Raw genomic sequence first — 16,975 nt, 5'->3', positions numbered from 1 at the left:
TTTACTGCACTTTATAAAATATCTGCTGTTATTTTCCTCAAAAAACTTATTTATGTGATTTTAACAACTTAAGCGGTTTCCAGGATGCTGGCGGCTCGAGACCGTTGTGCTTGGAGATTGGATGCAAGAGAGCTATGTCCAGCAGTGGACTTCCATCGGCTGATAATGATGAAATGATGAATCACTCAAAACTTAGACAAATCTTCAGACTTCATTTATTTATCTCTGATTATCTCGCTGCTATCAAATACATTATTTTTCAAGTCGCAGATCTAAATAATTATTAATTAATTTTAAATTATAACAATTTTAAAGCGTTATCTAAAATATGTCATACATTTATTAACTTGACGGTTTCCTTTAATTTTTTTATATTTTTAAATAAATTGTTTTAAAATAAAATGTGTATTATATGAAATTTAATGGTCATGGTAGGTACTTATGGTAATGAGACTTAACTGGTTAATATATTAAAACCCAACATGATATGAGAGTGCCTATTCAAAAATTACCTTTACATAAGTATTCATGACTTCAAAAGTGTTCTCATTAGTGACTCGTGCTGACTTGGTGTAGAAGTGGAAATATTTTAGTGTTATAATACAATAAGGTGGATTTTTTAAAATTCTGATTTATCTATTTAATTAGAAAATATCACAAACAGTAAAATTTAAGTATCATACAATATTAATATTAACAAAGAGTAAGTAGGATTCTTAGGCTAACTTATTTTAAAAACTTTACAAATCAAATTAAGTTAAATTAATTAAAAGCTGATAACACGTAGTTTTAGCATTACTATTCATATTTTCTACTTAACCAATAGGTTAAGTAGAAAATATGAAAGTCTGGATTACCAATAATTTTACAAAAATTGTATGAATAACATATTATATGAATTGCGTGATACATATAATGAGGAACATAAGCTAACTTATCCTAATAACTATACAAAACATGTCTACATGATGCATTGATTCGAAATCTTTATCTCCAAGCCCTCATTCGCACGAGAGCTTTTTTAAAGGACTTTCAAACTCGACTCGGACTCGTTCAAATATAGACGTAGTATGAAGTTAAATTAAGGTCTATTTCCAACGGCCAAAATTGAAAATGCAACACTGCTGGAAAAAAATGTCGTGTTTAAAAACGCTGTCATCTGAGCATAAACTTGGGAATGCATTTATTGGATTTGAACGCTTTTTAACGTCGGTTAAAAATCTCTCGTGCGAATGAGCCCTTACACTTATTGAATGTCATCTATTCGAGAGATACGGAAAATTAAATATCTTTATCTAAAAGATAACTCTTATTTAATAGAACATGTACTGCGGCATTAAGAGAACTGGAAGATTTTTGTACGATCGTCTATACAAACTCTGTCGGTATTCAGATGGGTCTCAGTTTGATACATCACTTTCATAATTTCTAAATAGACTCTGGCCATAGACCGCTTATCTCCGAATCTATACGTTGATATTGGTTTAGTTATCTTGTCATGATTGAATAAAATCATATCATATGAAACCACAAGCATTTTAATAATTTGCGATGTGATTCTAAATCTCACAAAATTTAAATAACGTATTCCTAAGAATTGGTTCGATCGACTTCAATCGGTTCGGTGAATGATGCAGGTAAAAACTTACATAAGTTTTTGGATGCATTATTAATAAATGTTTATGGAAACACGTGCTATTTTCTTATATTCTTTTCCTTGTTGAAACGCCACTTCCGCATCTATTTAAAACAGATAAAATTAAACTAATAGCAATTTCATGCGATTTCAATTTTTATGTTCAATTGGACAAATAAAGCGGGTTGACCTTGACACAGCGGCCAAACATTATCCTTTTGTCTCAATTGCCCAGTAATTGTCGGGGACGACTTCAGTTCTATTCTCAGATATAATTTGCAGTAGTCGTTGTAGCTGTCAAATTGCACCTTAACTGAGTCTCAGAATAATATACCTTTATTGTTCTTGTATTTTCTGTTCTTATAACAAGCTTTGATCTAAGTTGTCCTAGTTTCTGTGGCTGAAATCTGAAAATCGTCGGGGACGACTTCAGTTCTATTCTCAGATATAATTTTCAGTAACCGTTGTAGTTGTCAAATTGTACCTTCACTGAGTCTCACAATAACACACCTTTATTCTTCTTTTATTTTCTGTTCTTATAACAAGCTTTGATGTAAGAGTTTCTGTATCTGCTGAAATCTTAAAATTGTCAGGGGCCACTTCAGATCTATTCTCAGATATAATTTGCAGTAGTCGTTGTAGCTGTCAAATTGCACCTTAACTGAGTCTCAGAATAATATACCTTTATTGTTCTTGTATTTTCTGTTCTTATCTAACTTTGATCTAAGCTTCTTAACAAGCTTTGATCTAAGTTTGTCCTAGTTTCTGTGGCTGAAATCTTAAAATTGTCAGGGACGACTTCAGTTCTATTCTCAGATATAATTTGCAGTAGTCGTTGTAGCCGTCAAATTGCACCGTAACTGAGTCTCAGAATAATATACCTTTATTCTTCTTGTATTTTCTGTTCTTATTTAGCTTTGATCAAAGCTTCTTAACAAGCTTTGATCTAAGTTTGTCCTAGTTTCTATGACTGAAATCTTAAAATTGTCAGGGACGACTTCAGTTCTATTCTCAGATATAATTTGCAGTAGTCGTTGTAGCTGTCAAATTGCACCTTAACTGAGTCTCAGAATAACATAAATTTATTCTTCTTCTATTTTCTGTTCTTATAACAAGCTTTGATCTAAGTTTGTACTAGTTTCTATGAGTGAAATCTTAAAATTGTCAGGGACGACTTCAGTTCTATTCTCAGATATAATTTGCAGTAGTTGATGTAGCTGTCAAATTGCACTTTAACTGAGTCTCAGAATAATATACCTTTATTCTTCTTGTATTTTCTGTTCTTATCTAGCTTTGATCTAAGCTTCTTAACAAGCTATGATCTAAGTTTTCCTAGTTTCTGTGGCTGAAATCTTAAAATTGTCACGGACGACTTCAGTTCTATTCTCAGATATAATTTGCAATAGTCGTTGTAGCTATCAAATCGTATGATGAATAAAGTAACCAACTTGGTATTAGGAATCTGAAAACTTTTCGAGAATTGCTATATTTTCTAAGTGTTGTTTTTAATGGCATACTATACTATGCACAAAAATTAAGGGAGCAGAAAAAAAATCCAAATTTTTGGGGGATTTTCAACAGGCTGTAACTTATACAAAAACGGTCGTACAGCAAAAAAATAAAAAGCAAATTGTAGCTCTAAGTGTTTAGTTTTTGGATCTGAGTTTGAAAATTTTTTTTTGAAAATATTTTTCGAGTAATCATAAGAAAACCACCGAAAAAAAAATTTTCGAAATTTTTTTGGTTTTTTTTTTAATCTACGGACGTGGAAAAAATTTTTTCGACTCAACCTCTATATGGACCGGATAGCTTGTTTATTCAGATTTAATTACGTTTTTTTTAAATCTCGATACAAGCATTTCTCGCTGAGATATCGATGTTTGAATGGAAAAAGATCATTTTGTCTTTGATTACCAATATCTCAGCAACCAATGATCGCACAGAAATTTTGAGGTAGGTTTCAAAAATTTGAATAAACTCTCTACAAGGATTGGCAATTGAATTTTGAAAAAAAATTTTTTTTTCAATCATTACATGAATTTGAAAAAGCATCCAAAAAAGGGCTTTTTGTCGTTTTTTGGAAAATCAAGCGCCCAATCAAAAATATTGCGGAAACCACTGACGTTAAGTGTGTCTTTTACTGTCCAATATACCCACAAAAACCCTACAAAGTTTCAATTCAATCCAGCCAACCGTTTTTTTTCCCCACTTGATCGAATTTTTGAAAAAATTAAAGGAGCAAGAATTTCGCTCTGAAAATGTCATAATTTACGCTTTTGTGCTTGCGCACGTGTATGTGTGTGTTCCACAGTATTTTGTGACTCCAAACTCACTCTCCGAAGATGTATGTGTGTGTGTGTGTGTGTGTGTGTGGAAGTGACGAACCACAGGGTCTCAATCTCTGATAAAACCACACACATACACGTGCGCAAGCACAAAAGCGTAAATTATGACATTTTCAGAGCGAAATTCTTGATCCTTTAATTTTTTCAAAAATTCGATCAAGTGGGAAAAAAAACGGTTGGCTGGATTGAATTGAAACTTTGTAGGGTTTTTGTAGGTATATTGAACAGTAAAAGGCACACTTAACGTCAGTGGTTTCCGCAATATTTTTGATTGGGCGCTTGATTTTCCAAAAAACGACAAAAAGCCCTTTTTTGGATGCTTTTTCAAATTCATGTAATGATTGAAAAAAAAAATTTTTTTTCAAAATTCAATTGCCAATCCTTGTAGAGAGTTTATTCAAATTTTTGAAACCAACCTCAAAATTTCTGTGCAATCATTGGTTGCTGAGATATTGGTAATCAAAGACAAAATAATCTTTTTCCATTCAAACATCGATATCTCAGCGAGAAATGCTCGTATCGAGATTTAAAAAAAACGTAATTAAATCTGAATAAACAAGCTATCCGGTCCATATGGAGGTTGAGTCGAAAAAATTTTTTCCACGTCCGTAGATTAAAAAAAAAACCAAAAAAATTTCGAAAAATTTTTTTTCGGTGGTTTTCTTATGATTACTCGAAAAATATTTTCAGAAAATAATTTCCAAACTCAGATCCAAAAACTAAACACTTAGAGCTACAATTTGCTTTTTATTTTTTTGCTGTACGACCATTTTTGTATAAGTTACAGCCTGTTGAAAATCCCCCAAAAATTTGGATTTTTTTTCTGCTCCCTTAATTTTTGTGCATAGTATATAATCTTGTACTTACACCGGGGTACTTACCTTAGAGTATTTTTATGCGACTACTTTATATCCGATATTTAATTTCAATTTGAAGGCATTGCAGCAAAACCTAAGGCATTCATACCTCACTTAAATTCAACACCTATATACTACTATTACACTACGATTAAATAAAATATTAACTACAATCTATAACTAGAAATTATACAAGACTTAAGTCTCTGATGTTGAAGTAATTTCTTTTCATTATTTTCATCGAACTCCTGAACAAAATTCATTGGACAATTCTCAATTCTAGTTTGCATAATTCTCAGATGTAATTTGCAGTCGCTCCTAGATTGAATCACCTGATAACGATGATACCTCATGCTCCTATAATGCTAATAATTTTCATATTTCATTGAACATTTTATAAATTTTAACTATACAGTCGTCCGTTCCTTTGTAGACTTCATTGGCGTATTTAGATCTCGGAATTTTAAAAGATTGGGATACCAAGCTTTTACTATTTTGTCCGATTAGTGTGTACTCTCGATGCAAAATAAATTAAAAGTACTTAGATTGGACTTTAATTTAGCAAATATAGGTACCATTGCAGACCATTGCGTATTGCGATTGACAACTCACTGACATGGTACCATAGAATTGAACTGATAGTGAATTCAGAAGGTATCCATTGGAACTCCTGAACTAGACAAGGTATAACCATTGAGTTTGGGCTCATTCTTCTTGAAATAGACTACATGTTAGAGTATATACCTACTTTTTAAATATATTTTGTAAAATTTTAATTATGATTATATTTTCATTCTACGACAAGTCGAAATACGTCTTAAAATAATATATATTACAATAAAATACAATCGTTTAACCTGCAGCAGCGGTTGAAGCTTGAAAAATTCTTATTTTTGCCACACAAAAATATTTTTTAGTTCGAATCAGTAGTTCCTGAGCTTAGAGTATTAAACCAAACAAACAAAGAAACTCTTCAGATTTATAATACTTGATTCATATTCTAATTAACTGTAACAAAACCTTATTAACGCTTTATTGAAAATGAAGTTCATTTCGATCTTAGTTTTTAATCATTACTCTACCATTAAGCGGTAACGTCATACCAATTTGTGATTCCTTCGGAAATAATCAGTAATTCATGTTACCTATATAATGTGTTCTCGTTTCAGCCAAATACGAAGCCAAAATTATATTAACTTATTATAGTCACAAAATAGTCAATTGAATCTTAGACAAAGTTATAATAAATGTTAATATAAGAAGTTCTGCAAACTAATATTTTATGTGTAATTTTTTTTTTGTGTTTTATCAATGTTTTGTGTGATGTGGGAACCGCATGGCTACCAATGAAACCTAACCTCAGATTTGTAAATACAACTAATCACCACGGCTTCATTTAAAAGGAAATCTAGATTTAGGACCTCATCGAAAATGCCTAAAGGTAAGTCAATGTGCTTTTGTAACTTTATAAAGAACTAGCGAACGCCCGCAACTTCGTCCACGTGGAATTTAGTTTTTCACAAATCCCGCGGGAACCGTGGATTTTACCGGGATGACAAGTAGCCTATGTGTTAATCCAGAGTAAAATCTATTTCCATTCTAAATTTCAGCCAAACCGCTTCAGTAACCGCAGCGTAAAAGAGTAACAAACATACACACAAACTTTCGCTTTTATAATATTATTAGTAGGATTTCCAAAATATGTGTAACTTACGAACCTATGTGTAAAATTTTCAGACCATAATGCTCATATAGAAGTTTGTTGTATAACTCTGAGTTATTTTGTCTTCGGTGGGGTTGTGTCGTACAAAATTTTAATTTTTTTCATTCCTTCCTATAGAAATTAGTAAAAAAAACACTGATATTTACGAATTTTCACTATTTATTTTATGTCATGATATATTTTTAAGTTATCATACTGTACTATTTAGAATTCTATTTTAATTCAGTTTGAAATATTTTAATGGATTTATATTATTTTAAAGTAATAAATTTTGAGTTATAGCAACAATTTTAACGAAAATTTATTACAAGGAAAAATGGTAACTATTTAAAAATAATTCAGTACTCGAAATTCGAGTAGCTTGCTGTTTTAGCATAATTTACGTTAGTAGTATTTTTTAAAATAATTTCGTTTATATTTAACTTAATTCTTAACCCCTTAAATGTATTTTCATGTGCATTATTGTCACGGTAAAGGTTTGATCGATTCGACAGACATGGAAATTACCAAGAAATCTCAGAAAAATGCTCAAGGCGATAACATTGGAATTTTAATTTCCTCTCTAGACGCTTACCTACTACGTATCTAGTTCAGCTGTTCCATAAGAAAACCACAGCAGTATATAATCAATTACCAATGTCACATTTACCTACTTAATTAAGTAGGTACCTATAATAGTAGGGGAGCCCGGGATGCTAAATTTGCAGTTACTCGAGCGTCATTGAGACCGATTACATTTGGTAGATTAAATTATAGGAAGAATAACTTTTACTTTTTCCGCTTTTAGCGGTGGAAAAAAAACTACAGACTTTAAAAACAATTTTTATTACTTTGGCTTATTGAAATTGTAAGAAAATTTTAGCGATTAATTAGGAGATTATATCTTTAAAAATAAGTAAAAAATTAATCGCACTCGTACCTCGAGCACTAAAATATACGGGTTTAATTTTGAAAACTATGAAACCCTCCCATTCCATTACGTTACGCTCAAATCGTCAGATTTTCGAAATGTGCAGTTTTTAGCTATCAACTCACTTACCTTATCTAAATCTGACGTGCTGGTTAAGTATTTATGAAGTTAGTTTTTTTTTTGGTTGCCCTAAACGTACCCACCAATATTAAGGGCTCATACTCGGTGGAGGTACTCGACAAAGTGTAAGGTATAGTCCCTTATGTTTATCTGCCGCGCTCGAGTAACTGCAAAAATCCCCTCTTCGGCTCCTCTACTATAATAAATAGCAGACATAAAATTTCCGTACTCTTAACTAAGGTTAGGCACAGGTAACGAGGCATATATTCAATTCTGGGAGTCTTTAACGGCTGATATTGATGATGATGATGACGATGACAGCTCCTGAGGATGATTAGGCCTGTAGACGATTCTTTTTCTACAGACGCTATAGATAAAAGGACGGGTCTGACATCCCTATACATTTTGCGAATTTTCGCAGTGAATAAATACGTAATTAAAAAGTCTATTACTGTTTGAAAGTAGTGTCTCAGTAGATAAGTTATTTCTTACAAAATATGACTTTAAAAGAACTTAAGCCTAATTAGAGTTTTTTACTGCACGCCTCGCGTGGCTGATGTCATGATGTCATCGCGAATAAACCGCATTGCCCGTCGATTTCAAGGCTGAAAAAGAATGCATTGTACTATTTGCGATACAAATCGCCCTAAATGGCACTTTAGCATTTTAGCCGCAAACAAGGGAAACGATTTATACGTCCCCCGGGTTATATTTGGGTTGTTCTTTCTCTGAATAGATCTCGGCGTTTAATTAAAATACCTCCATTCACCCGAAATTAATATCTGGATCAGAACATCTGATACTTTGAATAAATTACAATAGCGGGAGAGTTTCGTTCCAAGCGACTGTCATAACTATTACAGCTTGGAACAGATGTTTTTATACCGCATTGTTTATATGAATTCCGGGTGGAGAAAAAGGGTCATACAGTAAATTACGTAAGCAGGTATACGAATACACTATCATATGATTGTAATATAGTTATTCTTGCAGTTATAATAAACATATTTTTTATTGCCTCCACCTTGAACCACTGAGCAATAGACAATAATTCTGTGCCCGCTTTTAGAAGATAACGAAAATTGTCCAAAACTGTATGGAGCCCAGGATCAGTCATTGCACCCTGGCAGAAATAAAAGAAAATATTTTTTTTTAACTATTTTTGATTATACAAATCTACGAATTTACTTTAATTCTTCTTTCAAAATGCAACACTAGTAATAATAACGGATTGATGACGTTTTCAATGCAGTAGTCGATTTGACGTTTGCTGTCAATTGCCATCTTGATAAAACAAATCTTGATAAATCAAAAACTTGGGTTTTAATTTTATTTATTAGTTTTTAATACATTCACTTATTTAGTTTTTAATATATTCCTTGTATTTTAAAATTTTAATGATATGGGTACAAGAATGGACCTGAAATGGATATTTTTTTATATTTTTCTCTCGCTTTTCTACTGCATACCCTGGTTATAAAAATTTTAGGCATAAGTATGTGATGATTGTGCAATATGATTACTACTGTAAGATGACATCTGTAGAATATTCACACTAGATACTACCACTTCGTGTACATTTGGAAAAATAACCAATTTTAAAACGAAAATGCTTATAAAATTCCAATTTTTTTATACTACTACATAGTATAAAACAAAGTCGCTTTCTCTGTCCCTATGTATTTATATATCTCTTTAAAATACGTAACGGATTTTGACGCGGTTTTTTTAATGGATAGAGTAATTTAATAGGAAGGTTTATATGTATAATAACATCCGTGGGATTTGTGAAAAGCTGAAATCTACGCGGACGAATTCGCGGGCGTCCGCTAGTATATTATTAGTCTTAACTTCCAATGGTTACATATTTAGCAAAAAATAACTCAAAGTTTGATAACTATAGTGTGTGTAAATAGACAGAGTTTATTTAAAAATTGTGCAAAATAAGTTTAATTAGAAGAATTAGCGTTCAATTCAAACGTTAAATTTCAAAAATAGTGACTAATCGGTGACACAATCTAACTTTTCATTACGTGTAGTGACATCTACTGGCTAATCTCGAACTTACATTACTGGATCACGTCATGTAGTTAATAAATCGTATAATTTGTCAACAAGTTACGAGCAACGCCATCTACTAACTAGTTCTGAATTTATATTACTAAATCACAGGGTCGATACATAGACGGGTGATTATTTTCGACCAATTGACTAAGACTCTCATAGCTCAGCCGGCAAGTAGCCGACCTTGTCAGAAAGGTCGTGAGATCGAAACCAAGTAATTCTGGAGATTTTTTTCCTTTAATTATTTATTTCCTGCTTGCAAAAAACAATTTATCAGTTCGAGATCACAGCGAAGACACATTGTGAATAATATGTCAGATTCAAATACCTCAATTTCAGATCACCCTCGCGCCACCATGAGCGTTGCGAGTGTTTCAGAACACATAACAATAAGAAGGAAGAACGAACACCAGAAAAACAGACATAAGTCGGACAGTGAACTTCCATTTTATGACTCGAATACCGATATGAGTTTATTAAGTTTACCGGATGAATTAAACAATAGTTGTCATAGCACAATGGACGAATTGCGTGTTGATATCGAGAATTTAAGAGCTCAGCTGTGTTCTGCAAACGCCGAAATTCAAATTCTTAATTCTAAAAACAATGACCTCGAGAACATTATAAAGAGTTATGAGGCTAGGCTCAATATACATAAAACAACGGTGATCGAAGATTTAAATTGTTCTACACCAATCAGTGCGACGAACTATTCGTCACAAAAGAATGAAACAAGTCCTCTACGATCAAAATCATCTTCGAACTTGAACCACAGGACACAAAATGGCGTATCACAGATGTCCAAAGATAATCAAGCTTATGAAACTTCTATTAAAAATAAATCAGAAAAATTAAGCGCCACATTAAATGCAAAAACATCAAGAAAATATAGTGAAAAACAAAGTTATACTCCCTATAAAAATTCTCAAGAAAACCTTGACTACAAAAAGAAAACAAACACCATTTATATTTTAGGAGATCAACAATTATCAGGACTATCAATTAAATTAATAAAAGACCGGATGGAATGCGCTTGGAACGATGTATACTCCGTAATATCTTTTATAAAGCCAAATGCTCAGACAAACGAGGTTCTAAGATACTGTGAGGTTTTGCATGAAAATGTAGATTTGAATGATGTAATAATATTTTCTATAGGCTCTAATGATAAAAATCCTTATAAATGTATAGGAGATCTGGGTAGTGCACTTAATAAATTGCAACATTGTAGAGTGTACATTATTGAAACGTTGCATAATCCATATCTTAACGAAACAATGCTAAATAATTGTGTATCAGGTTTAATACAATATCATAAAAATTGTAAATTTATTAAAATAACTAATTCTTATGGAAATAAATTTCAATGCTTGACTGCTATAAGCGAAAAAATTAATTTAGAAATTGACCATGACGATTATAAAAAATATTTTTTGACATTTAAGCAGACACGTCGAAATCATACAGTACCGCATAATAAAATACAAAATCAACATATTCAACAGAAAAATTCAATTAGACATTTCATTAATCAACAAGAAAGCGCAGAGTGTAAAACATATTATACTGACAAGATAAACACAAATAGTAATATATCGCATACAATAGTTGGGTTACAAACAATTACCAAACAAACTACTATACCCATGTATTTCAACAAAATGAAAAAATCATCTAAAGCTAAAATATCTATTCAAACAGCTAACAACAAATTAAGCCAAGAAAAGTTTTTTCGTTAATAATAATAATTTAACAATATTTCATCAAAATATTGCTGGTGCTATTAGTAAATCAGATTTGGTATATATATCTCTTCTAGATTTAATCAAACACAAAAGTTACGAGTTAGATATTGTATGTCTCACTGAAACTTTTATTGGTAAAGGTATGGAGAATTTATTAAACATTCCAGGGTATAAATTGTCAGCGTCTTTCTGTAGAAACAAAAATCGTGGCGGTTCTTGTATTCTAACGAAAAAACACATTAATTGTAAAGAGATCAAATTTATAGGTGATATGGGCCTAGTTAACCTCTTCGAATGTTGTAGCATTGAAATTCAAGATTATAACTTATTAATCGTTTGTATATATCGAACACCAAAAAGTGATCCATGTCTGTTTCTTAAAAAACTTGATTTACTTTTATATGCAATTAGTAAGAAGAAAAAAGAAAAAAAACTAATATTATGTGGAGATTGGAATTTAGATACATTAAAGAACAATAAACACAGCCAGGAATTAATTAGTTTAATTAATACTTACAATCTTATTTCCCATATAAAACACCCAACAAGGTTATCATCTTGCTTAGATTTGATAGTTAGCAATATAAAATCGTCTATTGCGGAAATTCACCACTTAGCATTATCAGACCATGAAACAGCTCAAACATTAACGATAAAAGTAAACAGACGGCCACGTATTACCACATGGTTTGAATATCGCAGGGACTACAATAAGGAAAATAAGGAAAAGTTTTACGAATGTATTTCAGCTCTCACTTTTTCAGATGTTCGAAATATTGAAAATGTTAATGAAGCATTTGATACATTTCATGAAATCGTTAAACTATTTTATGATTTATGTTTTCCCCTTAGAAAAATAAAAATGTTTAGTACGTTAAAAAATTCATCATGGCTCACTAAAGGTATAAAAAAGTCTAGTGTAAACAAAAGGAAGCTACATTTGACATACAGGCTCTGTAGGTCAAATAAAAGGTTAAATAAAAAACAATATATGAAATACAACAGCATTTTAAAAAAATGTATTTATCAGTCTAAACAACTACAAAGTACTAAGTACATAGTTAATCGGAAAAATAAATGTAAAGCTAGTTGGGAACTAATAAATGATAATTTAGGGAAGACGATAGAGCCTGATGATATTTCTTTTATAAAAACGAATACAGGGACATATAATGATCCTACTGAACTTTGTGAATTATTTAATGACTATTTTATAAATTTAAACGAAATGACTACTTTGAATAAAAATATTAGTAAATCATATTGTTATCCACCTAATACTCATTCAATTTTTATAAGCCCGACGGATGCTTATGAAGTTCTAGGTATTATCAAATCTCTCAACAACACCAAAGCTGTCGGCTATGATGAGATAAGAACAGACATAATTAAACATTGTGCCAATTACTTATGTGGACCACTAGCTGACATAATAAATAAATCATTTGAGCAAGGGACATTTCCAAATAAGCTAAAGATTTCTATTATCAAACCTTTATTTAAAAAAAATGATCGTTATGACATAAATAACTACAGGCCTATAACTTTGGTACCTATTTTAGCAAAAATATTTGAAAAAGTAATGTTTAAGCGACTAAAAAACTTTTTTGACGCCAATAATTTATTAATTCAAGAACAATTCGGATTTCGTAATAATAGTTCCACTACTGAGGCTTGTTTTTATCTAAATAAAATTATTAATGATAGCCTCAATGACAAAGTACCTATTACTGCTATTTTTCTAGACATGACAAAGGCGTTTGACTTCGTTAATCACAATATCTTATTAAATAAATTAGAAAGATATGGTATAAGGGGAACAGCTCATCAATGGGTAAAATCATATCTAAATGGTAGGACTGTATGTACACAAATTAGCAAACTAGAAAATAATATTAAGATGATTTATAATTCAACATACAAATATAATAAAAAGGGAGTACCGCAGGGCAGCATTCTAGGACCATTTCTTTTCTTGGCCTACATAAACGATATCACGGCGGCAACAAGTCACCCGTGCGTATTGTTTGCAGATGATACAACCATATTAGTGAGATGTCATAATGTTAATAGGTATGAACAAGAAATAAACGACGTATTACAAAATATAATAACTTGGCTAAATGAAAATAACTTGCAGGTTAATATAAATAAAACGAAAATTATGCAATTTAATTATTATAATTCAAAAACAGTGCCAGTTGATGTTAAATATAATTATATTAAAATAGGAGAAGATGACACAATGAAATTTTTAGGATTAGTTTATGACAAAACAATGAATTGGAAATCTCATATTGACTACATTTGCACAAAATTGGCCAAATTTGTTTATGCGCTCAGACGTCTTACGCAGACTATTTCCATCGATGCAGCTTTAAGTGCATATCACGGACATGTATCGTCTGTGCTGTCATACGGTTTAATACTCTGGGGTAACTCTGTAGACTTTATTAGAGCATTCCGACTTCAAAAAAAATGCATTCGAGCTATGTGTAAAGCAGGGCCATTAGATAGCTGTAAACCTCTTTTTAAGCAATTGAACATTCTTCCACTGCCTTGTATGTACATACGAGATGTTTGTATTTTTGTTAAGCGCCATCCAAAATATTTTCAGCGAAGAGGTGAAGGCACTGTCAATAAGTCGGTCAGACACGGTAACAAGTTGGTGCTATCAAAAGTATGTACTGGTAGTTATATGAAAAGTGCATACTGTATGGCTGTAAAAATATTTAATAAATTACCAGATGACATTCAAAAATTAAGCTTGCCCCATTTTAAAATAAAATTAAATAAATGGCTTATTGATAAGGGCTACTACGACATTAAGGAATATTTGACTTAATTTTTTATGACATACTCGTACTTACTTTTAATTCCAATTATTGTATTATATTGTAATTGTAACTTTTTCTTTTCTTTTTTTTTTCATTTAATTTGGGGACTATTTGTGTTATTTTTATTTTATAATTTTAGTTAATTTAATTAAGTTATTGTGACTGATTGTATTTATATTTTTCTTAATTTTATTTCACTGTTTGTATTTTTTTTTCTTTTTCACCATGTATTTGCACACTATTAATTTGGTTGAATACTGTAAGGAACGGTAATTCTTGCAAATAAACGATATTATTATTATTATTATTATTATTATTATAACAAAGCCATAGGGAGTGATTTACTGAAGTACAATTTAAACAGCCGATATTTTCAAATAACAATGATTAATGGCAAACTTTATGCACAAACGTTTCGAACAATTATTGAGCCTCAATAGCTCAATGGTGAGAGCGGTCGGGATCATCACCGAGGAGTGGAGGTTCGATCACCGCCCCGTTGGACTATTGTCGTACCCACCTCTAATACAGTCTTTCCCAACTAAATTGGAGGGGAATGGGAATATTGGTCATATTTCAAAGATATGGCAAATATTCTTTAAAAAAAAAACGAAACAATAAGGCAGATGTCGGAATTTTACTATAGCCAGCAAAGTTCTACAGTGGCGGTTGATTGGAGATCTCCAGTTACACTGTTGACGCCACTTGAATCAATGAAGTGCCATTGGCTCATTGTTTAATCGTCTGTTTTATCAACTGTAATGGCCACGCTCATGATGCCTACATGCGACGTATTACGTTGCACGTTTCATAGCCAGTAATGACACTGCAATAGCCAAGTGGCCGGGGGATTTTCAATTTGGAATCGTTATATCGTATCTTGCGAGAGTTCAAATAAGTTCTGGGAATTTCCTCGTGTTTATGCTATAGTGTTACAGGATACAATATCACATGGGCAGACTGCATAATATCATATAACACTCGCATTGTTTTTTTCAAAAGCAGAAATGAAACAGAAAGATTTTTAAGGTATTTCGTTATTAGCTATGCTAGGTATCTCTGCGTGATCGAATCAGAAATAAGGAGATCCGCGGAAGAAACAAAGTCACCGACATAACTCAATGAGTCGCAAAGCTAAAGTGGCTAGGCGGGGCACATAGTTCGGAGAACCGATGGACGTTAGGGTCTTAAGGAGCTGGAATGGCGACCCCGCGCTAAAAAACGCAGAGTGGTCGACCCCCCACCAGGTTGACTGACGACACCAAGCGAGTCGTAGGGAGTCGCTGGATGCAGGCAGTTCAGGATCGTGATGTTTTGAAATCCCTACAAAAGGCCTATGTCCTGCAGTGGACATTCATCGGCTGGTATGATGATGATGATGTGTTTTATTTATATTATTTTGTCATTTAAGTTCACGAGTTAAGACTTTGGCTTTGTTGACATTAAGAATAAGAAAAATAAATACTTCATTGCATGCATTGCATATAACCATAAAACTAAAACAAATGTAATATTAAAATGTATAACTTTTTATATTATAAATTAGCATGCAGAGGCGGACTCATTGCTATAAGCAATCTCTATCAGGCAACCCCTGATGACAGGACTTGCGAGGAAAGAGCGCCAACGTGCAATTAATATATTAATAAATATATTAGATAAATTATTATGAGTTGGGTGCGTTTTTTCAGCTTTGTCAGAAATAAAAATTTTTAATAGAAAATCGTAATTTTCAAATTAGTTTAAACACTGGTTCCATAGATTTGAGCTTACATTCAGTTGCTCTTGAGACTTGAAAAATAAGTATTAATTACTGAACAGTTTTTAAACTCCCTTTCAAGTTGCTCATTTTGAGTACTACGCTACGTAAATAGAAAGCGTACACAATACTAGAGATATTCTATTATGGCACCAGCTGAACCTAAAACAAAATGCGCTAAGTGTACGTGGACCTGCTTTGTTTTTGAGGGCATCTAGATGTAATATGCACTAGGTGTTATGTGTACCATTATAACACTAGTTGGACCCAAAACGACATGCGCTAAGCATACCTTGCTGTACCTGCTTTGTTTTAGGGCATCTATAGCGGAATGAATAATTGGATAACAGTTGAATTAGAATAGGTGATTATGCTGTTACATATTTTACTCGTAGCTGTATTATTACAGCTGTTCTGTTGCCTTTGAGAATATGTTAAGCCGTCGGAAGCAGCGGAGCAGTGTCTTGCTGTTCTTGGATCCTGAATCTAATCTCTCTCCGATCTCTTCGAGGTTCGCAATGGAGGGGGACCAGATCCATCCTCCACCAATTAAAAATTCTGGATCCGCCACTGTGCGTGTGAACAATGTAAGAAAGAATATAGTAATAACGCCGTGGCCAAATTTTAGTTTGAAGCACGTTGTCGTTATTATAAATTTTAAATGATATAATCTAGTTGCTGGCTAATTGATGTAAATTTAACATCTCGTAGTATTTGTTTTTGAGTCATTCATCCGTATGCTTCTTAGTCGACGGTCCTAGTTCATCTATACTAATATTTTAAGGAGATAAAGTATGTAGCGTTCTAGGGGGGTAATCTCTGGTAATCCCTAATATTTCGTCTGAATAATATTCTACTATTATTGAGACAAAATATTCGATAAATATTCGTCGTCGTTCGTATTAAATACGACAATTAATTTATTAGAGGAATTCTTGGAGAATTCGTTGTTTCTAAGAGAAAGCCATCGCGAAACTAT

At 32.2% G+C, this 16,975-nt stretch overlaps 1 protein-coding gene across 10 annotated transcripts in view; it reads left to right on the top strand.

The window, feature by feature from the left end:
• LOC112057979 (potassium/sodium hyperpolarization-activated cyclic nucleotide-gated channel 2) overlaps positions 1-16,975 on the top strand; it is a 342,833-nt gene that overhangs the window by 252,065 nt on the left and 73,793 nt on the right. Inside the window, exon 2 of one of the 10 annotated variants that reach the window (XM_024098607.2) lies at positions 6,008-6,279. The exons of the other annotated variants lie outside the window; for them this stretch is intronic. Coding sequence (XP_023954375.1) covers positions 6,270-6,279 — 10 coding nt within the window. The 5' untranslated portion in view covers positions 6,008-6,269. The remainder of the gene's footprint in view (positions 1-6,007; positions 6,280-16,975) is intronic. 10 annotated transcript variants of the gene reach the window in all.

The sequence above is a fragment of the Bicyclus anynana genome, chromosome 20, assembly GCF_947172395.1.
Source record: "Bicyclus anynana chromosome 20, ilBicAnyn1.1, whole genome shotgun sequence".
Lineage (NCBI taxonomy): Eukaryota > Metazoa > Arthropoda > Insecta > Lepidoptera > Nymphalidae > Bicyclus > Bicyclus anynana.
Note: the sequence above shows the minus strand (reverse complement) of the source record. Positions and strands in the feature narration are given on the sequence as shown.